A 23,605-nucleotide genomic window follows, 5' to 3' on the forward strand; every position below is an offset into this window, starting at 1 on the left:
TCCCCACGGAGCTGCTGAGCCTGCCAGTGCTGAAGCTTGATAGACTGCATCGCCTTATCATCCCTGCCCACCCCTGTCTCTTGTCGAGACTTGCCAGGGCCTCCCGGCTCGCTGGGTGTCCCCCACTGCGGCTCTCAGACCTTCCGGCCTGGGTGCTGCCGGGTGCCAGCTGAGACCCCCCACAACTCGGTGCATGCACGAGCCGGGGCCGGGACTCGAACCCACGACCTCGCGAGGCGCCGCACGGGCCCGCGGCCCGCCGGGGCGGGGGGACCCGACCGCACCACGCCGCGCCGCTCGCACCCCGCCCCCGCCGCCCTCCCGCCCCGCCCCTGCCGCCGCCGCCGACCAATCCCCGCTCTCTCTGCCCGGTGCTGGATCTCCCATTGGCTACCGAGCGCCGCGCGTCACCAGTCCGCGCGCGGCTCCCATTGGCTGGGCGCGGCGGAGGGGCGGGGCCGGCTCCCCGCTGGGGCTGGAGCGGGGGGTCCGCGGCGCCGCCGCCTCCATCTTGCGGGGGCCGCGGGCGGCGCGGCCCGGTGCCCTCGGTGGGGCGGCGCGGCCGGCGCGGGGCTCGGCGGGCCCGCGGCGGGCGCTGGGGCTGGTGCGGGCGCGGGCCCGCGGCGGGGGGAGGCCCGGGGGGCGCAGCCCCGTGGTGAGGGGGTGGCCGGGGGGCGCAGGCCGGAGGAAAGGGGGGAGGCCTGGGGAGGGGTCCGGCCTGGGGGGGGGGTCTGTGGGGCTGGCGAAGCCCCTCGGGAAGGGGTGACTGGGGCTTGGGGGGGCCCAGGGGGTGCAGCCGCTTGGGGGGTGTCGGTAGGGCGGGGGGGGCTGAGCCTCGGGCAGGGGGTGGCTGTGGGGTTTGGGGGTCCCCAGGGGGTGCAGCCCCTTGGGGGGTGTCCACAGGACTCCGGGGCCCTGGGGGGGGGGCGGACTGTGGGGTTTGGGGGGTCCTTGGGGCTAGTGCGGCCCCTCGGTTGGGGTGACTTGGGGGTCCCGGTGCCCCTAGGGAAGGGGGGGAGCAGCGCGGGGCGCCACGGTCCCTAGAAAAGGGGGGGTCAGGGGGCCCAGGGCTGGGGGTTGCCGCGGCGGGGCCGCCCGCCGAGCCGTGCCCCCTTCCCCGTCCCGGAGAGACGGTGGCTCGGGGCCGCCGGCCGGGCCGGTGGTGTCTGCGGGGCGAGGGGGGCCGCGGCGGGGCGGCCGCGGAGGGGCCCCGCTCCGCCCCGCGCCCCGCTCCCGCGCGCCCGGGCCCCCCGGCCCACGCCGCTGGGTGACCATGGCCTGGGCGCTGAAGCTGCCGCTGGCGGACGAGGTGATCGAGTCTGGCCTGGTGCAGGATTTCGATGCCAGCCTGTCGGGCATCGGCCAGGAGCTGGGCGCTGGGGCCTACAGCATGAGGTAGGCGGTGCCCCCACTACACTTAACCATCCCCCCCGCTTGGGAGAGGCGCTGGTGAGCCGGGGGGGGGGGGGGAGCGGGCAGTCGGAGGGGCTGGGGGGGGCTCCGCTGCCCCCAGCAGCTGTTGGGGCCACCTGAAGACAACAACTGAGTCACCTGCAGGCTTATTGCAGGTGCCGGTGACTCGGTCCTGCCCGGAGGCAGCGGAAGGCTGGTTTCGCGCTGTGTCTGTGAGGTTTGGGGGCTTTTGGAGAGAGCGGGGTGCTCTGCTGTTGCCCCAGCCTCGGGACTGCTGGGGAACAAGGGGCTCGAACTGCTCGGAGTTGGTGGGGACAGTGCTGCCGTCGCACAGGGCGGGAGTCTGTTGCCGTGGCAGGGCTTTAACAACTCGGTGGATGGTAGTTTTGAGCGCTGCGTGCGTTAAAGTCGAGGGGAAGGGTCCTGCTGTATGTGCTCTTTGCGTTTCCTCCTCCCTGCGGTGGTCCGCGTGGCTCCGGTGGTTGGACACGGGGGTCGTTGGAGAACCGAAGCTGGTTCTGGCGCCGCCTGAAAGTAGGTTACGGGGCTGCGTGGACCGTCCTCTGCTCTTAGGGTGTTTGGCCTCCCGCTGTCCTCAAATTGTAGCTAAGTCGTCCAGCGTTAATCTTGTGCTTCTCTCTCATCTGCTGCTGATTAGAAGGGACTGTTCCCGCGTGCTTTGTTTTTGGCTGCGCCGCAGCCGCCCCGGGAGCGTTGCTTTGCCCTAAATTGCCGCCCTCCCGGAGGAACAGCGGCACACGTCCGTCCAGCGCGGCGGGCTCCCTCCTTCGACTCGGAGGTGGGCCAGGAGCGCACGAGTGGACCAGGACTCGCGAGGGGTCGAGTGCCCAGTGCAGCGAGCAGAGCGCGGTCGTGATCGGGACCCCGTAGCGCCGGGCACTCGAACCGCGTTGCAAAAGTGGGTGGCCCTTGCTTCAGAGAACTGTCGTAGCTTGCTTGGTGGCTCTGCCCTCCCGATCCCGGCTCCTGCATCGGGCTGTCCTGCTCGGGGCCGAGCTGCTGCAGCAGCCTTGTCCTGAGCTCGGAGCCTCCGTGCAGCAGCAAGGCCAAAATGGTGTGTCATGCTTGCCGTTGGAGACCTCGCGGTGCCTCGTTTCTGAGCGCTAATGAGGAGGCACAAGCTGTAGATGAGGTGGTGAGTTGCCAAGTCGGTTTATGAGCAGCCACGTGTTCCCTCCACCACCACCATCCTTTATTAATTGGCTCCATCCTGGGAAGGGTTCCTGCCTGGTTTCAGGCTCTGCTGGCCAGGACGGGCCTACGCGCCCTGGAAGGCGTTTTGAGGTCTGTGGGCGGAAAAGGCCCGGCGCAGAGCTGGGAGATGGCGCGGGGCACGGAGCAGGCTTGGGCCGCACGGTGCGGGGAGCCCGGCGGGCACCGGGGAGCCAGCAAAGGGCTGGAGCAGTCGGCCCGGCTGGCAGGGGAGCCGCTTGTAGCCTTGCCCGAGTTTGAAACGAGAGCTTTATTAGCTGGAAAGCTTGCCCACGCAGGCTTATTTCTGTCCTGCTTGTTTTCATGCTCACGCACCTTGGTTTGAAGTAGCCGGGAGGGAGCGCGATGAGGTGGCTGCAGCCCGGAGCGCTGGTGAGGCCGAAGCTGCGGCTGCAGTGGGGGCGAGAGGTTGGAGCGTGGGCTGCCGCGGGGCTGAGGTCGCGTCTGGGAGGAGGGACCGGATAAACGCGCTGTCGGGGGGCCAGGAGCGGGAGATTAGAGCTGGCTGCAGAAGGCTGCGAGGAGGGAACGGGGCCGAGGATGAGCGTGTTCAGCAGTGCTGAGAACTGCAGGGCAGTGGCGGGTTGGAGATGGGGCAGGAGCTGGGGAACGGCTGGCTTGGAGGTGCGGAGATGGAGGGAGCTACTCTGGTCTCCCCCCAGCCTGGAGGGGCAGCCGGAAAGAATTCGGATAAATCTTCAAACGCGTCCCTGACCTCCCTCTCCGCGAGAGAGAAGCTTTCCCAGGCTGAATTGATGCGAGACTCGAGCTTTCCGACAGCCTTGCAGTTGGAAATATTAGACGTCAGAATTAAAAATGACCCGCTGGGTAATCGCTCACTGTAAAACGGACAAGGGAGAAGGATGGAGAGGGAAAGTAACTTCTAGTTCCCCCGAGGGAAGCGGCTGGCGACAGCACGGTGTCGACGTGCAGCCTGGTCTCGCCGCTAGCCGGGTCCGCTGTGAACGCGGAGTCGCTCCGTCACCTCTCGCTTCCCCCCAAGGAAAGGTGGTGTTGAATAGCAACTCTTATCGCCCGCCGCCGGCCTCTCCTTCCTTGCAGCGACGAGGAGAGCCAGCGCTTTCTCAGAGTTGCTTCTGACTATTATTAGGATCTGTCACAACCTCATTTTATTGGAGTGCTTTGAATCCCTCCAGGCAGCTAGCTGAGGGAGCCCCGGACTCTTTATGGCGGTAGTAACACCTTGAAATACAATCGGCGGCTTTTCACGGAAGCGATTCCTCTTTTGTTGCCCTCGACGGGGAGGGAGGGAAGGAGCCTGACCAGGTCCCCAGGCCTGAGGCTTGACGTGTGCAGGTGGCTTAACCTTAAGAGAACTGTGGTGACGGTCTCCGTCCTTCGGCCGCGGTCCTGCGGCGCTGGACCCGCTGCGGATACGTAAACAGGAGATAATCCCAGTTCCAGGCCGAGTCCGCGCGGCTGCATCGAGCAAGCGGAGAGCGCGGGACAGCGACCGTTTGCAGGTGCGAGGGGGCAAGAAAAATTGCCGCAGATCATTTTAATGCACAGACTTGCCTCTGTTTGCGCTAAAACCTCACGGCTGCGATTCAAAGCTTTAATTGCACAGGGAAACTTTCAGTTAATTCGCAGCTGGTAGCTTGCAAGTAGCAAAAACATTTCGGTCAAGTGGCCTTGGTCGGCGAGCGCGCGATCGCGGCCGCCCCGGCTGCGCGTGGCCGGGAGCAGGGCCGTAGTCCCGACCGGCAGGCGCGGGGTGGAGGTTTCCCGGCTCCGTGCGTCTCCGCGCTTTCCCAGAGCCGGGCGCCAGCCCCTTGCAAAGCTTCTCCCCGCCGGCGTTACCTGATGGAGCTGGACGTCGGTGGCAGTCTGCAGTTGGGGGCTCCGAGAGCGCCTCGCCGTCGGCAGACCCCGCTCTGCCAGCAGCAGCCCTCGGCCCGGGACCCGCGCGGCCCTCTGAAACCCGACGCGCTTTTCCCAAGGCTTTTGTTGACCTAAGCTGCCCGTAAATAGAGCCCGCGCCCCTCTAGGTAAGTGTGCTGACCTTTGTGTCCTGACTTCTGACATTTTCTGCCTCCTCTCTCGCGGCAACGCTGTGTGTCAGTCACAGGAAGGGGGGCAGGTTTCAACAGACGTCTTGTTTCCGAGTGTGTCTGTGGCTTTTATTTACTTGTCCCTTGTGGTTTCTCAGTGGCCATTTATTGTCCCTATGGAAGAGGCGCGTTTCCACCTTGGGAATGAACACTGGTAGGTGGCTCTTAGCGATAGCGAGATGAGGGTCGTTGCTAGGATTGGAAGCTGCTTCTCATTTACAATTTGCGCTGTAGGATTAAACTCTGCATTTGTTAATGAACTTGAATTCTTGGTATTGTTGTTTCCTGGAACTTGGGTGTTTACGAGATGAGAGGTGGCTTTGGAAGCGTTAATTGGGCCTTGGCTCTATCCTTCCTCTTGCAGCATTTTTCTGTAACTGTTTCTTTCCTCTTTTCCAGGCAATTCTTCCCATCCCCAGAAACGGAGTGCTCAAGCGAAGCGCCTTTCCCCAAAAGCTTGTTACGTTGCACAGTGAATTCTTTTTCCTTTTAAAGGGAGGTGTAATATGTCCCCAGGAGTTTCGGGAGTTTCTTCAGGTGCCTTTTCAGTGGGCGGCACCACGTAGGTTTGTCCGCAGCGAAATCCGCTCCCACCGGCCGTTTTCTTTGGCTGCGCCAGCTCTGCCGGGATGCGCCCGGTCCCGGGGCGTTTGGGGGGCTGCTCGTGGCACCTCGGTCGCTGAAGGACTTGCAGCTCCCTGACTCTCCCCAAACAAAACTTAAAAGATGCTGTTTAAGAGTCCAGGCCTCTTCCCCCTCTTTTAAGGGCCTGCTGAGCTTTCTAAGCCCTTGCTCTTTTGCAGTGATGCTGTCCCTATAAATATTTAACTTTTTATTGCGCCCTGCGACATGTAAAAACTGACCCTATTACCTGGGTCGTATAGCACAGAAACATAATGGGGTCTAAACGAGCCCAGTTCCCAGCCGAGGAGCTCTTAGCGAAACCTGCGGCCGTTGCGATCGAAGGGCCGGGAAGCGGCTCGCAGGCCCCCTCCGGCCTCTGCGGTGAAGGATTGCTCCGTGCGGACAGGGACATCGGGGTGATGCTTTAACAACCGACCCGCTCGCACGGTTGTACCGTCCGTAATCGCCGCCGCCGGGCAGCGAGAGTGCTGGTCCTTGGTGGTGCGGCACCGTTTGGTCCATCGTTACTCCCGACTAATTGGGGTTTGACTCTGGTTTGTTCTAGAAATGCAGCTGCGCAGCCACCCTCCGTTTTCCCTTTGCAGCTCCTGCTAAAATGTGTTTCAGGTATCAGTTTCCCGGGGGTGTTGGCAAGCAGAACTGGAGAGCCCTGGTTTCGAGGAGGGTTTCGAAGCGATGGCTCTGCAGCCGCGGCTGGCAGATATCCACGTGGCGTTAATAGACCTGCTGAGCTTCTGGCGCTCCGAAAAGCGGCTTGGGATGTTGCAGCAAGCTGCGTTGCTAACTCGTACTGTGTGAGTCGGATCCAGCATCGCGTGAGAGCTCCCCGCGCGCCGGGGGCGGGTGGCCCGAGCCCCCGGGATGGCGGCGTTTGGATGGCTTTGGCGCGCTGCTTCTCCGCGCCAGGACGCGGTTGTCGGGCTGTTGACTGTTTCTCACCCAGGCTGTGTGTGTGCAAGACTGCCGTGAGAATTCACCTAGCACGTGGTCTCTAAACGCGTTTCACAGCCTGTCGGGATGCATCGAGTTAGCGTTTGGTACGGGGAGGTGACACTTGCCTTCCCTGTGCTACCACGCGCTGTGCTTTGTTGTGGGGATAGGTGACATCCGTGTTTTGTCCCGTCTTGGCAAACTGCTTAGCAGCGTTGTGAGCAACAAACCCTTCTGCAAGAAGTAGCCGTTCCCCTGCTGATGAGATGCTCCTGCAGCGAAGTTCGTCCTCTGGGTCACATAACTTGCTTAATTCCATACATTCATTTTCCTCTGCATCGTGATGCATCGTCGGTGCTGTGACTGGGGCATCCAGCAGCTATAAGCAACATCTAATAAGTTGGGATTTAGGTGGGAGAGGAATATCTGGCTCTGAATCTCTCTTCCCCGCTCTGTTCGCTGGCTGATGTTGCCGGCGATACAAAGCACCTTTCGGCAGCGCTTCTCCCGGGCGCGTTCCCGAGCCCGGGTCAGCACGGGCCGATGGGGACGTGTGTTTTGCTTGTGTTCAGCTCTCCCCGGTCTTATTAGGAGAGTTTAATACAGAGCTCGTCATGCCCCGGTAGGCGCTTGTGCTTCAGGTTGGTTCCAGAGCTGACGGGCATCGTTGCGTGGCGTTTACTTGGGTGAAACGAGTGCTGGCGGGAGCGAGGATGGTGCAGCGGCACGGGGCCGGGGGCGGCACCGCTGCTCTCGGGGACACTGCTGCCTCGGGGTGACGTGCTGGCCATGAGCATGGGAAACGCCATCCCGGAGCAGGCCCTGCCGCCTGGGATTCCCTCTCCTGCGCGGGGCCGGCGCGGGAGGGAGGGTCAGGGAGTACCAAAACGGCAAGACTTGGCCGTCCGGTGCAGGGAGAGGTGGAAGAGCTGCGAGGAGCCACCGAGCCGTTCCGCTCGGGTTTGCGTGGAAATGATGGACGTTGCTGGGGCATCTTTGGAAGAAGGGTGGATACTTGATCCCTTCAAACCAAAGGGTTAAAACCCTGTTAGGGTGGAAGCTGGTGTTTGGCCAGATAAGTCCAGTTTTTCCTTGGGAAAACTTTTAATGTTCAACTAAATGGGGCGGGGGGGGCTGGTGACCTTTTAAGGATCCGATTTAACTCCTTCTTCCTTGCGCTCCTCTAAGCATCCAAAGTCCTGGAGCCTGTAACAGAAAAGGGATGCAGCTTGGCCATTGAGCAGAGCTTAATGCTTTGAAACTGCTCTTAAACTGGACTCGTGCTACAGTGAGAGTAGCTCTACGGTGAGAATAGCTTTGCTCCCACACCGCTGTTTTAACCAGGGAGCCGGGGGATCTTGCTGCACGGCCCGGTGGTTCCTCTGCAGCCGATCCGGAGCCCGGCAAGGGCACATGCGCGCTCCTGAAGCTCGCTCGCTCCGTCTCCGCTTTTATCCCATGGTCCGTCGATGAGAACGGGCGGGAAGACGGTCTCTTTTATACGCTAGGGAGTAATTGCTCTTGGACATCGTTATGGCTCAAAACAACTGCCGAAAGCCAGTCTCCAAAGCAATTTCTGATTCTAATTTCTAATAAACGCGTGTTCGGGAGCAGCGTAGCAGCGTCCGGAGGATGGTGAGCCCGAGCTGGAGCATCTCCGCGCTGCGCTGGGGCGCAGTAAGGAGCTCTCTTACAACTCATCTCACATAACATGATCGCCAGGACGGTGCCTTGGCCGTTGCAGGTTAACAGCTTGTCAGATGCCTCAATAACTTCAGGCCATCCCGTTGGCATGGGATTGCTCCCCGGGGCTCGGTTCCTCGTGTCATTAAAACACGGGCTGGACATGAGTCGTGTCAGCTTTCGGTAAAAGGCAGCGCCGTAAGGTGAAGAGCTGCCTGGAGCCATCTCCTTCCTCGGCTCTGCTTTATCCCGTCGCCTGAGCAGGGACCCGCAGCACGGCTGTCACGGCGTCGGCTGGGCCGTGTGCGAGGTGAAGCGTCGCCTGAAATCGTGGCGGTCCCGGTGCTGCTGGACTCTGCCTCCGAGCGGCTTTGGGAGCTGCCGGGTCCTCTCCTCCGTGCGAGTCCCAGATCCTTGGTCGGGACTAGGGGCTGGTTCTGGCGCGGTACCTGGCCCGAGGGGCTCTTGGCTTGTTAGCGAGAAACTGTTGGGGACTCTCTGCAAGGCCGGCTGCCGCCTTCGCGCTGGAAGGGCTCTTTCCTCCTGCTCCTGCGCAGCCTGCGTTTATCAGCCCGCGGGATTTGCTCCGCTGAGGGGTTTGCGTGCGTCTCGCTGCAGATTTCCTCCGCTGCTGCGGAGGGAGGGAGCGATGTGCTCCAGGGCCTCGGCCTCCGCTTTGCGTGACGCCTCTGTCTGCAGGGCGGCGGGTGGCTTTTACAAGCACACGGGAGGAGGAGGAGGAAAAAACCGGTGACCTTGAGCAGAGCAGGGCTCAGATTCCTGCCGAGCCTCTCCTTAGGGGTGAACGAGTTCTGCCTCCCGCTCGGCTCGAGGTCCTGGTTGAAATTCCTTGGCGGGATGCGGGCAGGGCGCAGTGGGAGGCTGGTTCGTCCGCTCGTGCGAGGCTCTGATGTTTCTGCGAAGGGGAGGGGTTTTATTTGGCCGAGGGCCTCCGTTTCGCGCAGGCAGGGTCCCACCGCTCTCATCTTGAAGCTCTGCCCGGCGTTTCTCGGTGCGGCACTGATATCATCCCGCCTTCTTTGCAGCAGCTCTGCCCGGATGCACCAGCAGCACAGGAGGAACGCTGCTGGAGGAGCTGGGTCTCCATCTGAAGCACTAATTGACTGCCTTTTTTAGGTTTAAAGCAAGAAATGTGTGTCTCGGATAGGGAGGCTAACTTGAAAAGGGCTCTAGCGAGAATGGGTGTTGGGGTCGTCGCCTTAGCTGCAGCCTGCTCCATCCGCTTTAATGCTCCCTTGCAGTGCTGCAGAGGGATGTCAGGGTATGCGCTTTTTTAATTAAAAAAGCGCAATGCTTTTCCTAGGAGGGGAAGGAACTAAATGTCAGATGCATCATCTCTCTGTAGCCAGAGCTGAAACGAATGTCTGACAAATCTGTTTTCAGCGACGTCCTCGCCCTGCCCATCTTCAAGCAGGAAGAATCGAGTTTGCCTCCTGAGAACGAGAACAAAATTCTGCCCTTCCAGTACGTGCTGTGCGCAGCCACCTCCCCGGCAGTGAAGCTCCACGATGAAACGCTCACCTATCTCAACCAAGGTGAGCCAGGCCGGGTGCCTTCCCCAGCTCACGTGTCCTTCCTTGAAGCGCTCCAAGTTTTAACAATAAAATGCCACCTTTGGAAATCGCCCCTTGCAAATAGAAACCGTCTCGCTATCAAACCCCAGGTTGTTTCTGTTTAGCTGCCAGCTCCCACGTCTTCCCGCCAGCCCTCGGCTTACTGCGGTGACGCAAGTCGCCTTTAGGATTTAATGTAATAAAAATCTGCATAGCGCAAGATGGATCGGGCAGTTGGTTGACTTTGTGCCCCGATGTATCCACAGCGCTTTGGAGAACGGGACGAATGAGTCCTGGTCTTGGTGTGACTGCGTGTGACTTGGGTTGGGAAGGACGGTTCATAGAAAGCACTGCTACAGCTCAGTGTAGGGAGAAGGGTTATCTGTTTCTGGAGAAGGGCGTTACGGCAGCGGCCATTTTCCATAGCCCGTGCTCTCATGACCCCTGACTAAAATGTGGCAAGATCAAGTGTCTAGTGTGACAGCAAAAGATGTCAAAATGCCCGAGGAGGGGCAGCAGTGAAGATCCATCCAGCACTAACGGCAAGGAGCCTTTGTCTTCTTTCCCTCAGGGCAATCGTACGAAATCCGGATGTTGGACAACAGGAAAATCGGGGAGTTGCCAGAGATAAATGGGAAACTGGTGAAGGTAAGCACGGAGCGCAGGTGCGCGTGTCTAGTGGGGACAGTCCCGTGCAAGGTGTCATCGTGCCTGATGCTGTCAGGGAAGCGCTTGCAGCTTGAGGACTGCCAGGTTTCCCGGGGACAGCTCCGGACGCTGGCTGTTCATTCCCTCTAGAGCATATTCCGGGTGGTGTTTCACGACCGGCGGCTGCAGTACACGGAGCATCAGCAGCTGGAGGGCTGGAGGTGGAACAGGCCTGGGGACAGGATCCTGGATATAGGTGAGTACCTGGGGCAGCGTCTTGGCCAGGGCTGCAAGAAATGTGGACGCCTGACGTGTCCCCCGCCAAGCTCCCCTGTCTTGACTTTAAAGGACAAAGTGCTGTCCATGTCCTGCGGTTTGAGAGAGCAAGCGAGATTCGTTGGTGCTTCTGTGTATTCCCTGTGAATCTCTCTGCCTTCGCCTCTTCCTGCCGCAAACTGCAGCTTGTTCTCCTACAGATGTCCCGATGTCCGTGGGGATCATTGATCCTAGAGCAAATCCAACCCAGCTCAATACAGTGGAGTTTCTATGGGATCCTTCAAAGAGGACTTCGGTGTTTATCCAGGTAAAAGAAGAGGTGTGGGGAAACTCTTCTTGCAGGGGTTTAGGAAAGAAAAATTCAGTTTTTCCAAGGGTGAAAAAGTGCTTTTTTGACTCAAAGCTCTGAATTAGCAGCCAGATGATGCAGTGCTGGAAGGATGTAAACTGGAATATACCCTACCCCAGCCCCAAGCAATGCGAGAGAGTGGCAGTTCATGCATTAGCCAGGCACAAGTGCAGCTGGCTACCTCTAAGTTGTTTTATTTGTGTGTTTGAGAAAAGACTTGGGCCAGCTTTTTCCAAAGGGTTTTATTCCCTTAAGAAAGAGGTCTAGGTGCTGTCTGGCTGCTTTTGAAGTTCCTGCTAATACCCACCTCTCACTGGTTCTGGTGATTTAGGTCTCCGTCTTGCTTAGATGCTTTAGCAAATCTTACCAGCTGCCAAAAATACCCCTGGAAATCTGGCCCTTGCACCTAGAATAAACTGGCTGCGGAAGGTGGAGGTTCATGCAGCTGAACTCTCTGCCCTGCTGATCCGGGGGTCGCTTGTAACATAACATTAAGAGGTTGCAAAACTTGTTGGAAGAATGTGGCTCCACCTCTGCTGCGATCTTCCCTTAACTCCTTAATGCTGGTGTTGCTCGGTGTGTTCCCATCCCAGCCCTCTGTTTTGCCCTGTTCGCCGGGCTGCCCTTTAGGCCAGCGCTGTCCTGGCACGAGGGGACCGGGGTGTCTGTGTGCGACCAGCGAACGGGTGTTCAAACGTGGCAGCCGTGTTAACAGCGGGATGCCTTGGCTCCTCTCAGGTTCACTGCATCAGCACCGAGTTCACCATGCGGAAGCATGGGGGAGAGAAGGGGGTGCCCTTCCGGGTCCAGATAGACACCTTCAAGGAGAACGAAAATGGGGAGTACACGGAGCACCTGCATTCTGCCAGCTGCCAGATCAAGGTCTTCAAGGTACCCCAACCTGCTGCGCACGCGCAGATCCATCTGTGTCCTTCCCCGTAGGAAACGAACCGGGAGTCGGTCCCGAGTCCCTCCGCAGCCTCGGCGAGCGGCGTGGGCGCAGGACCACGGCCTGGCTTCCAGGCAGACGGGACTCTGGCCTTCTCCTCTTGCACTGCTCCCTCTCCCTGGCAGTCTGGTTCCCATGTGTCCGTTGTGGCTAGCAAAACCAATAAGCCAGGAACAACGTGCCAGGGAGAAAGCGGGTTACGTTGCCCCTTCGAAAGCTCCCAGGCTTAGCCTTGAGTCCAGTCAGCTTGGAGATCCTCAAAGAGATCTTGGTGTCTGACCAAACTCCTCCTTTTATCATTGCCAACTCCTGTTGTGGCTGTGACTCTGGCAGTCCATCCGCGGCCAGGCGCTCCGGTGGCCCAGGCAGCCGGTCTCTGTGCGAGCTGTTAGCAGCGAACCCGAGCCCCGAGCTGGCTGCGGAAGCGTTGGAGCAGCGCGCCGGCGAGACGACGTGCCTGGCTGCGGGGGGCCGACAGCGGCGCGGTGGGTGCCGCGAAGCCCGGGTGTCGCGCCGGAGGGCGGCCCGGAGCGGCTGTGCGGGGAGTCACGCGGTGCCCACGCTGTCTGGTGCATTAACGTTGTCTTGGAGAGGTTCCATTTCCCCGTCCTCCCCGTAACACCGTGCAAACTCTTGGCCGTAGTCCTCCCTTCGGGGGCCCTTGGCACGCGGCTGGCTCTGCCGCCTGGCCGGGAGCCGTGCTGCTCTGCAGTTTTGCCGTGAAGTTGCTGTGGGAAATTGGGCAGCGTGCCCCGCTGGTGTTGGCTTCCCCCCTCCTGTTTTGCCTACTTGGATTATAAGATTTCCGAGGCAGGAGTGTGATTTGTGAGGGCCTGTTTGAGTGCTGGCCGGTGTCTGGATGTGAATAGCCTAAGCGCATGGCTGCAGAGGGCCGAGGTAGGGGACGAGGCTGGCTACGAGCGAGCGCCCGGAGGAGCGGCGGGTTTGTAGAGCACCTGCCTCTGCACTTGTGCTGAGCTTCGGCTTTTGTGCCGGGGGATGTGTTTGGGAGACATTTATTTTTTGTAATTTGCTTGGTTTTTTTGTTTCCCCCCAACACCCTCGACACGGGAGAGCCCCCAGCTGTAGCTGGAATCCCCCCAAGCCAAGCCGCACCTGCAGGACGCGGACTCCCGGCCCAGGATCGCCCGGCCGGGGTCTGCGCTCGTGCCCGGGGCCGAAGCCGTCGGTTACGTTTACCCTCCCTGGTTACGACTGAGTTTGAAAAGCTTCCGCTCTAGAACGGAGCTCTACCTGCCGCCGGTCCTACCGGCCGCTTTCCAGCGCTGCGGCGGATCGCAGGAAGTCTGAACGCGGCGGCAGCCGCCCGCCAGAGCCCTTGCCGGGGCTCCCGACTGCTGGTATCGGCCTCATCTCCCGCTCGCGAGAGGCGGCCGCTCTCCCGGTGTTGTGGCTGCGGCTGGGGCTTGACACGGGGTGTTGGTGCTTCCCTAGGCCTCTCTCTCCACGGTGTCGCGTTGTATTTGGGCTCCTGCCCTGGGCTTTCCTTTCTCCCCTCTGCTTCTCCAGACTGGGTGCGTGTCTGTGCTCTCCGGGGTCTGGAGCACCGATCCTTCCCTCCAGAGGCAACAGCGTTGACCACGGAAACTGGGGAGATGATAGCAACCATTAGATTTTCCTGGCTGGAAGTGGCTGAGCAGCACCTTCCCGCGTGGCTTGGGGCTCGGTCTGGCCGTCCGGAGGAAGGGCGCGTCCGGGCTCGCCTGCCCCAGGCTGCCTTCGATCGCTGAAGTTAGGGTGCGGCTCGTCCTCGTCATTTCTGGCGGTTACGTTGTGATAACCAGATCGTGCAGATTTAAAAAGGGAAAGGAGGAGGGGGTTGCAGGAGGAGCAGGGAAACATGGCTCTGTTTGTTGTTTAATTGTAAGGAAACGAATTGGGAAATGCCTGATTTGGAGCGGGAAGGAATGGGAAGGCCGTGGTGGTCCCCGGGCGTGCGCATCTGCAGCCCTGCCGCTCCTCTGCTGGGGCCGTGGATGTGCCGATGCGCTCGCGTGGCACCCGTGCGTTGGCAGAGAGCTCCGGCCTGCAAAGGCCAAACTCCTTCCATCTAAATCGAAGCTGAGGAGCCAAAGCAGAGTCCGTTCACAGCCGAAAGTTTTAAGGGGAGCACCAGTGGTTGCAATGCCTCTCTCTTACTTGCTCCTTCCCCCAAGGCTTTGAGCATTCGATAAAGGCAGCAAGCGAAATCGTGCTAATCCTGCCTAGGAGAAACTAGGGTGCAGAAATCCCTTGTTTTTCGAGATTGTGGCACAGGTCTCTTGTGTTGTGGTGCAGTGTGTGCCACTGAAATGGCACCTCTTAAAGCTGATAACGCTGCAGTAAACGTAACCCGGCTCAGACGTGTGCTCCTCTCACCTCCGCAGCGCCAGAAGCGGGTCTCTGTCCCCGTAGTGCCACCGTGCGCTAGGGCTCGGTCTCAGCCTGGGAGAAGCTTCCTCCATAAAACATTTCACCTCCTTGTTCGGGTGCTCTGGAATCGAGGGCCGTTTTTAGGGCTCTGGGTAGATGGGGATATTCACAGTAATACGGGAAGGGCTGTTACAGGACTGATGCTCTCCCTGTAGTTGATTCTTTGGGCGGCTCATCCCAGCTCTCTTCCTTTCTCCTCTGTAAAGCAACGAGTGGGTGAGTCGAAAGAGAAGTCATCATGTCTGGTCTTTGCATTTACTGTCAGTCTGACTTTCTGCTGGCTCCCTTCCACGTTGCCCCACACTGGTGCTCTGACAGCAGTATCTCCCTTCCAGCCCAAAGGAGCTGATAGGAAGCAGAAGACGGACAGAGAGAAGATGGAGAAGCGAACGCCTCACGAGAAGGAGAAATACCAGCCTTCCTACGAAACTACGATACTCACCGAGGTAGGCTGCTCTCTCATGCAGCAAGAGGCAACTGGGCCGTTGCTTTAACAAAACCTGGCTTGCTTTGGTCGCAGGAGGCAGGAGACTGGGTGTTGTGTTGTGAACTGAAATGCTGCGAAACGTTTGGCTAAGTTGTTACAGCTGAGAGACAAAAGCAGGATAAGTCTTGCAGGCAGAGGAGGCATTTCTCGCAGACGTGAAGAAGGGCTCGTGTGCCTGGAAACTTGCTGGGTTTTCCCCGCACTGTGACAGATGATCTAATAAAAGATTTTACCCCTACCTGCAGGCTTTGTTTTGCGTGTGTGGCCGCTGGCCACCTAGATTGAGTCAGCAGGAAAACCCCAGTTGTGTTCTTCCTTTTGGTGGGAAGTTTCAGTCTATCAGGACATGATCTGAGGTGTCGGTGCTAAACACCCCCGGAGCCTGGGGGAGGGAGCCCTTGTCCCACCCCGTGCGGGTGCCGGGGTGCTTGTCCGGGCCGGGCTCAGCCTCGAGCTGCGGCTCGCTCGCTCCGTCAGGGTGTTCTGGCTGCTGCCTGTTGCCTGTGTCAGCACCGCGCCGGAGGGATGACTTGGATCCCAGATCTCCCCATATTTGAATTTTGTGACTTTTGAGCTGCCGACTTGTTTAGTCTGAGGTTTGTGACCGTCTGCAGTGAATTGGCTTGACTTCTTCTAACCCCCTGCTTTATTCTGTGGTTCTGTTTCGTGGTAGGTTGTCAGTCAACAAACAGCCATTAACCTGCGCGGGGCAGAGCAGATATGGGGCTTGTTCAAAACAATGCTGTGACTCTTCTGCATTTTCCTTTCCAGTGCTCTCCCTGGCCAGAGATAACGTATGTCAATAACGCGCCATCCCCCGGCTTCAACAGCTCCCACAGCAGTTTTTCCATTGGCGAAGGGTAAGTCTGGAGAGCGGGAGGAGGCTGCCTGCCTGGCTATCGATTTCTGGCTTGCACGAGAGACCGATATGTCCGAGCTGGCGGCGAGCAGCAGCAAAAGAAGTGCCTGGCGCGAGGGAGTGGGAGCAGCATCAGTGAGAAGCAAAGGCCCTCGGGGATGAGCGCCGTTGCCTTCCCCGGCTGCCGCCCAGCTCGGCTCTCGCGTGGGAAGCGTGTGTGCGTTTGATCAGCGCTTCCCCTGCTTTCGCTTTCCAGCCTGCTTCCCTCTGCCTTTCCCCATCGCGTTGATACTCTCGTAAAAGCCATTCGTTCTTGCAGAGTGTTTCGCCACAGCCATGGTGGTATTGCCACAGTCGCGTAGCTGCAGCCAGCAACGCCCGTGTGTCTCCATGCGCTGGTCTTTGAGGCACAAAAAAGGGGCTGGGGGGGGGGGTGCCGTGCTGCCTGCCGGGACCCCGGGCTGGCGGGAGCAGAGCGGTGCTAACCCCGCGTTCTGCTCTGTCTGGCTCTTGTCCCCAATCTAGAAATGGCTCCCCAAACCATCAACCCGAGCCTCCCCCTCCGATCGCAGATGTAAGTCACACTTCAGAGGTTATGCTTGTGGTAAGGATGGCGCAAAGACCAGAGAAAGGGATTTTGTGACCGAGCGGTGGCGGGTTTATTGGCGGCTGCGTTTGCTGGGGCGGGGGGAGAAGGGGTGTCTGCATCTGGGCTGGCTGGGTGCTGGTCAGAGGGGCGGGATGTGGCAAGGTCAGGAATTGATCTACAGAGGCCTGAGCTGGCGTAGAACAGGCCAGAGGCTGTTCTCGTTACCGTCTTTGGGGAGTAACAGCTTTCATTGACTCCTGGTTGGAAAAAGACGTGACAAGGTGAAAAACCTGCAGTACAGCCCGCCTTTGCTGATGGCATTGATCTTCACTGGTGCTTTCCCCTTTGCTGCTCTCCGCTTTCTCTGCACCTCTGAAATCTGTTAAATCAAAACTATCCAGGACACAGCCTTTATTCTGTGTGTGACCCCAGCACGCTTGGGTCCAGATTTAATCTTAAGATTAAGATTTAAGACTATAATTATAAACACCGATTCAGTTGACCTGTGATTGTGCCTGCATGGAAATGTGTTTTCGCATCACCTCTGGGGCTTGTGACCCTTCTCTCCCCGCGTTGCAGAACCTCTTGCCGACAAGCACGCCGCAGGAGGCCCAGCAGTGGCTGCACCGAAACCGCTTCTCCACTTTCTCACGGCTTTTCACAAACTTCTCAGGTAGGTTTCGACAGCCCCTCCCTGTCTGCCCCTTCCCTCCAGTTGCTCGGGAGGCCGTCTTCACGTTACTGCTGCAAATATGAATGTTTTAGAATATCATTCTTTTGCAACATAATAAAACTTGGCTACCTGAAAGCTGTGTTCGTTTCTCACCTTGCTTCCAACTGACAAAATAGTGGGGACTGCGACGGTTTCTCTTCCAAGACTTTACAGTGCCCCCAATTCTTAAAACAGTCTGAGAAACGCTGATCTGGCGCACGCCGGGGGATAATGCTGTGTACAAAGAAATGCTTCGTATTTATTTTCCTCTCCTTCCCTAGTGATACTGTCTCCACTATCCAGGGTCACAGAGGCGCTGGGTAGCAAGCTGTAAAAAGAAAAGCACTGATAATGCAGGACGCGCAGTCGTACCAAAACACATTCTTGCAAAACCAGTCTGGAAAAACTTGCAAACGTCCTTCTGCGGGAAGGGAGGGGGGTTATTAGCAGAAAGCAGAAATAGTTTGGGCATGGTATGAGCTCTGCGAGTGGGAGGAGGGAGTGCTGGCATGGCTGTGGCGTCCAGGCTTCCCCCTAGATAATCTGGGCTCAGCTGTGTGACTTCTCCTCTTGATTTTAAACTTCTAGGTGCAGATTTACTGAAGCTGACCAGAGAAGATGTTATCCAGATCTGTGGCCCTGCAGATGGCATCAGGCTCTTCAATGCATTGAAAGGACGGTATGTTGTATGCTGTAAAGTAGACGACTGCATTTATTTTAGGCTGCTTGCTTGGGACTTGCTATTAGAGAGAACAGAGAGGGTTTTTTTAATCTTTCTGAACCTGTTTCAGTCAAGTTTGACAACTTAGCCAGCAGGATAGTCACTCCAGAGACAACCTGGGGGAGAAAATGCAGGTGAGGGAGAAGTATTAGAAATGCTCTTGCCCTTTGGGGGAGAGGGGGGACAGATTTGGTCAGTGTGTACCTCACTAGACATCACAGAGTCCAGACATGAGACAGGAGCCCCTCCCTGTGTTGTACTCTGCCCTCTGAAATGTCTCTAGACCTGTCTCAGTGGAATAGGCTTCCTGTAAAAGGAATATTCCTTTACACCTTTCGCTGAAAACACTAGGCCTGGTGTTTAACTCCGACCTTCTGCCCGAGTTGGGGCATTTCAGAAGCAACTGTTGCAGCCGGACGAAGAGGCCCGGAGCGCGTGGCGGGCCGTATCCTGGAGGGAGGCTCGGGGGAGGTATCGGCACAGGTTTCTGATACGGGGCAGCAGGAGCTGCGCGTGTAAAGCATTCCCGGCAGTTAATGTACCGTCTCTGATGGCTCTTGAGATAGTGCTGAAACGTTGCAGCTCCGTGCTGGGGAGAAGGACGCAGAGGGCAGGGGACACCGGCCGCTTTTGCGCTGCAGAACGAGACTCTCCTTTGAGTGACGAGCAGCGTGCGTGCTGCCGGCAGGCCTCGGTCTGCACCGCAGCCGCTCTGTCCCTGGAGCGGGGCAGATGAGCAAGCTGCTCGGTAGCCAGTTGGCCACGTCCCCATGCCGGCTTCATCCCCTCCTCGCGCACACACACCTCGCACCTCTGCACCACCGGTGGGGACGGCCACGATGCCTCTTTCGGTTTTGCTTGAAGGTGGAGGAGTCCATTGACCTGCTCTTTAGCTCCTGAGGATATTGGAGAGAGAAGAGTGTTGGCTGGGTGTCAGGGGAGCTAGGTGAGTCCTCGAGCACATTCGAGGCGTTCACTCGCTGCTCTGCCCGTAGGATGGTGCGGCCCAGACTGACCATCTACGTGTGTCAGGAGTCCCAGCAGCTGCGGGACCTCCAGCAGCAGAAACATGAGGACGGGGACACAGCCAGCAGTACTTTCTTTGGTAAGGGCTTCGCAGTGTTGCTGTGGGTGCTCGTGCTTGGGTCGCTGCAGGTGGGGCGAGGAGGAGGAACCAGCAGCAGGGTTCAGCAAATAGAAGTGCAGGAGCGTCCGCGAGCTTTCAGCAAGCATCACCTAGCAAAGGGCCCCCTCTCTCAGGCTGCTTATTTTACTGGAATATGGTTAATCTGCATAGCAACTTAAGGAAGGCTTGTGGCTTTTGCTTTCAAGCTGCTACGCCTTGTGTTGGCTGCTGTCACTCTTTTCTCCTCTCTGCGAGGAGGCAGCAAGTTCACGTGCGAGCTAACGCAGGCTCTGTAGGCAAGCAAAAGGGCTGTGGCTCCGCCGTGCACCCTGTCCTTCGGAAGGGGGGTGTAAGGTTGTGGTGAGCCCTTTTCACTTGCCCCCATCCTACCCAGCTGATTTTTCTCCTTGCCAACCGAATGGGTGGCTGCAGAATCTCACTGCTGGCATTCTGCCTGCGCTAAACCAACAAATGATAGCTCCGGTGAGAATCCAGCCTTGCCCAGACAACAATGAGTGACCTACATTTGTGGAGCAGCCAGGCGCCAGTTTATCCACCTCCATGATTGGAGCGGCGAGCGTGAGAGCAAGCGGCTCGTCCTTTCCTTGCCCTGTTCCAATTCAGATTCCTCTCGCTTCCCTGCAGGAACTGCCTTGCAGGAGTGGGAGAACGGGGGGGGCTCTGGGGAGGTGCCAGAACGGCTTTTCCATCCTACTGTGATTGGAAACTGCCAGGAATGGTGCAAAGTCCTGCTCGACTGATGCTAAGTCAAAATGGAAGGTTTTGGGGGCAAGGACTGCGTAAAAACCGAGCGAGCGTTGCAGGACAGTGGCAACAACCAAGTTGCTGCTGAGTTGTTGCTTATATAGCTCAGGATATGTGGCAGCCATGCAGTGAGAGCAGAGGGCAGAGACCCTTGAGCTATAATTGCATATAGACTTAGCAGCTGGGGCTTGGAAAGAGGATAGCCACGTGAGACGGACACAGCCCAGCAGGTGTTTAACCCCCTGAAAATTAAGGCTCGATAGTCTGCACAGCCCTTTCCCACTGCGGCTGTGATGCTTCTGGGCACGAGCTGTGTCATGCAGGAGCAAAGCTGCCTGTTTGTGGTGCTCCTTCGCGCGATCCTGTCCCTGGGTTAGCGTGTGTGGGGCCAGCTTCCATGTCTCTGCATCCGTGGTGTAGACGTGGAAGTCGTACTGGCGTCTAGCTGTAATAGTTCCTGTCTTCTTGTAGTGTACCACGCTATTTATCTGGAGGAGCTGACAGCTGTGGAACTGACGGAGAAATTAGCCCAGCTCTTCAGTATCTCTTCTCAACAGATCAGCCAGATTTACAAACAGGGTCCAACAGGGATACACGTGCTGATCAGCGACGAGGTAACAGCTGCTAGGTGCTACCCAGGAACTTCCTTGCTACCTCGCGAGCTGGGTCGTTTCAGCTGATTCATGTCTGCCTGTTCTCTGAGCTCTGCTGCGGAGGTTGCCCAGCGGAGCAGGTCCCTGAGCAGGCCTTCGGGAAGGGCCGTGCTCAAGTCGCCTCCAGTTTCCGAAGGGTCGGAGACGATCCTTGAAGCCCGCAGAGCCAGGGATGTCAGGATTTGGGAATGCTGCTCTGCTAGCAGGGACATCACGCTGAGACCTGTGAAGTTTAGAGTGTGTGAGTGGCTCTCCTTGAGTTAGTCCGGGCTGGGTGCGCACCCTCTTTCCATGCTTAGACTTCTCCTAGCTTTGATATAGAAACAGATTGCTGGGAGACTTTGCTCCGAGTAGCATCCTGGAATCTGCTCGTTTGCCTCTTGGCTGGCTCAGTTCTGCAGAGATGGAGGAAGGAATAAATATTTATGGCTGATGCATTTCCTACCTCCCAGAGCACTGAGCTCTCCTGCCTGAACCTTCTAGCCCTTTCGATACTCTAAATCTGTGCACAGAGGAAGCAAAGCCTTCACTTAGGGCTGTGAAGCACTTGCGCTGTGTTTAAATACATTTCTCGACTAAGCTGGTTTTCATGGCTTCTTTCAGATGATACAGAACTTCCAAGATGAATCATGTTTTGTTCTGGACACCATGAAAGGTGCGTAAATGCATGCATTCTGCCTTATTTCCCCTCCGTACTTCTCGGGGAAGAAGAATCCAGCAGATTCCTTTCCTGTTGTGGGTGTTTCATGAGCTCTGCTTCCTTTGCAGCTGAAACCAATGATAGCTACCACATCATCCTAAAATAGGAGGGGACGGGATGAGGAGTGTGCGCGGTCCCCTCGTCACGCACAAAGACCCTTCGCTTACAGCACAAGGACACGAGCAGAGATCTGGAAATTGCTGGGCAGCTTCTCGAAAGACCCTGACCTGTCGGTTACTCTGCTGGACTTTCTCGCGGGCGGCCTCCTTGCTCCTACGGCATGCAAGCTGCCACTGATGGTAACGTGCTGCTTAACCGCTGGAGCTGTGAGGCCGGAGTTACCAGGTTGCACTCTCACGTAGCTATCGGTAGAAATTTGCCACTGGGACGTAAGACCTGCGTGAGGGCTTTTCCGTGGCAAACGTGCTCTGCTTTTCCGAGAGGCATCGGCTCCCACGACGCTCAGACTCGCGAGTGAACGTCGATTAAACTGCCCCAACAAACACTTTCTCTCTGGCACATGCTGAGCTGAGCAGGTCTCAAATGTGCTGCGTACTGCGCTGATGGAGTGGTAGGCTAGGGCTGGGGGTGGGGGGGACTTTTTTAATTATTTTTTTAAGCTTTCCTTTAATATTACAATGCATCTGTCAGACAAAGGTGGTGACTTCGTTTTCTCCTCTCCGCCCGCCCTGGAAGCGGTGTTGGCTTTGTGCATGGGTGTGGTTGTGCCGCCATCCTTCCCTTGCGCGTACCAAGGTTGTCAGGAATTTATATACAGATGTAGTTTGTACGGATGTACACAGTCGGAGCAAAACGTGGAGTGAAGCCAAGTGAAACTGGATAAAGAAATAGCTAACTAGTTTGGTCTGTGGGGTTTTTTTCTGCATGTTTTAAGAGTCTCAAGGGGAAGGAAGGAAGACGTAGGTGTCCCTCATGAAAATTTGAGCGGTAGCTGCATGCTGACTTGTTTTCTGCCCCTGCGTCCCCTGCCCAGTCTCCAGAGCTGACCAGTGCTGGCCAAGCCCTGCCTGCGCTAAGGAGGAATGAGGCAAGTCAGAGGGGTTTATTCAAAACTGCTGGACTTGGTGACAAAAGTGCCTATGTGCAGGTGGCCAGGACAGCAGCCGAGCGGGTACTGGATGGTACTTGCCTGTCTGTAAGATCGCGGTCGAGATCAGGATGCCCTGGATAACACCTGCTTCTTAACCAAGTGGGACTTAGCATTACCCGAGAAAGTTTTGAGCAAAATAAGTAGGGAAAAAAATACACTATAAATCAGGCGTCTTATTTGAAATGAGGCTGCAGCGAGACCCAGCACAGGGCAGAAGACATCGGTCCTGGTTCAGGCCAGGGAAGGTCCCACGGGGTGAGCGGAGGCACCGGTGTATGCGACAATCTGACAGTCACATCCCTGCTGCTAAAATACTGGCTGCTCTTCTTTATTTATAAGCCATAAAATAATCCGTTCCCGACATCCTCATCCGTCTCCTAAAAAAAAATCTCTTTTCCTTGGAGATGCAAATCAAAATACCCAAAACGAATGGGAGCTGGTGGGGGTGGGAAGGCCAGACCTTCCCGTCCCGCGCCGGCCGAGCGTTGCAGCCCCGGTGTGTTATCCTGCCTGCGTGCGAGGGGCCCGTGGGCCGGCAGCTCTCCAGATACAGCTCTTCCGAACGGCGTCTGCTCCCCCTCGCCCCCAAACCGCCTCCCAGCCATGTGCCGGCCCAGATATCTGAATCCGCTCCGGTGCCAGCACGGCTGGGTTTCGTTTTGAAGCCACCGGTGGGTTATTCCAAGCCGGGAGCAGAGATGCAAGCGCTCCTCGAACTGCTGCCGATCCCCACGGGAGCCGTAAATCGGCTCAGGGCAGCGATGCCAGGAAAAGCCATGTAAAACCGGATTTTGCTCGCTTCTCCCGGGAGCGGTGCGGCGAGCGCGGGGTGCTGGTGGCAGCTCACTGTTTGTATGTATTTTAGCACGCCCAGTGCTTGGGAAGATGTGTACTTTAATCCGGGTTCTGTTCCGTTTTTCCTGTTAGTATGCCAGCAGTGTAATCAGACATGTACCATAGCGACCTGGACTTGGTAAACTTTTTCTATCGATGTTTCTGGGTGTGCACGGATTCTTTCAATTCAGCGCACGGGAAAACACCGGCCGAGCGCTTCGTCTCTCCGCGGCGGCGCGGGAGGACGGGGATCGCTCCCAGCTGGCCGAGGCGGCGATGGCCGGTCCTTCCTCCAGCCCGGCTCCTCGCCGGGAAGAAGGGGGTCGGAGCGGGCGGACGAAGAGGCTCTTTAATCAAATCGGGCTTTGCCTGAACAGCTTTCCTATACGAATAACTTGACCTGCTTATTAGTTAATTACTCAGCTAATCCCTAATCCAGCGGGGAAGCGCGGCGGCTGCTCGCTGAACCCCGCTGGAGATGAGCGTGTCCCAAGGGGCTCCGTCCCTGCCGGACCCAGGTGAGTGACGGGGCTCGAGCGGGGAAGCCGGAGGGTGGAAACCCCGGGGCTCCCGCGCGGCGTTTCGGTGCGGAGGGAGGGTGCGGGATCGGTGCTGCCTCGGCGCCCGGCCGGCTCGGCTCAGCCTGGTGCCCCTTGAGCTGCCCTCTGGCCTCTCCATCGCTAAAGCCGCAGCTGTTCAATTATTTCAGAAATAAGGCGCTTTTTGCCTATTCCCGCTGTTCCTAGCCTTGCTAATCTCTTGTCTAGACTCCTCCGTAATACGGCTTCTGGCCCCTTGTTTCTTCCAGCTGGGTTTCCGTTCATCGTGGCTGTTCCCGGGCTT

General features: G+C 57.9%; 1 protein-coding gene across 4 annotated transcripts; it reads left to right on the forward strand.

Moving 5' to 3' along the window:
- Nucleotides 1-418: 418 nt before the first annotated feature.
- On the forward strand, nt 419-22,923 carry TFCP2 (transcription factor CP2). Of its 4 annotated transcripts, none has more exons than XM_064498680.1 (16): nt 419-604; nt 1,334-1,395; nt 9,381-9,532; nt 10,122-10,198; nt 10,349-10,454; nt 10,675-10,781; nt 11,562-11,714; nt 14,541-14,651; nt 15,464-15,552; nt 16,077-16,155; nt 16,720-16,813; nt 17,441-17,531; nt 18,569-18,678; nt 19,936-20,078; nt 20,721-20,772; nt 20,886-22,923. In XM_064498680.1, the coding sequence occupies exons 2-16, from the start codon at nt 1,391-1,393 to the stop codon at nt 20,921-20,923; spliced, it is 1,407 nt and encodes a 468-aa protein (XP_064354750.1). In that variant the 5' UTR covers nt 419-604; nt 1,334-1,390; the 3' UTR covers nt 20,924-22,923. The 4 variants fall into 4 exon arrangements, with proteins under 4 accessions (XP_064354750.1, XP_064354751.1, XP_064354749.1 ...); XM_064498681.1 differs by having other exon boundaries at nt 445-548; XM_064498679.1 differs by lacking the exon at nt 419-604 and having other exon boundaries at nt 1,083-1,395.
- The last annotated feature ends 682 nt before the right edge of the window (nt 22,924-23,605 follow it).

This window comes from Dromaius novaehollandiae, chromosome 28 (genome assembly GCF_036370855.1).
Source record: "Dromaius novaehollandiae isolate bDroNov1 chromosome 28, bDroNov1.hap1, whole genome shotgun sequence".
NCBI classification, from domain to species: domain Eukaryota; kingdom Metazoa; phylum Chordata; class Aves; order Casuariiformes; family Dromaiidae; genus Dromaius; species Dromaius novaehollandiae.

Bases quoted from the DNA above. Each gene is read 5' to 3' on its own strand.
- TFCP2 (XM_064498679.1), top strand. From the start codon at position 1,274: ATGGCCTGGGCGCTGAAGCTGCCGCTGGCGGACGAGGTGATCGAGTCT. The intron at 14,652-15,463 runs GTAGGCTGCTCT...TTTCCTTTCCAG, and splicing joins AAACTACGATACTCACCGAG to TGCTCTCCCTGGCCAGAGAT. The intron at 16,814-17,440 runs GTAGGTTTCGAC...TTAAACTTCTAG, and splicing joins GCTTTTCACAAACTTCTCAG to GTGCAGATTTACTGAAGCTG.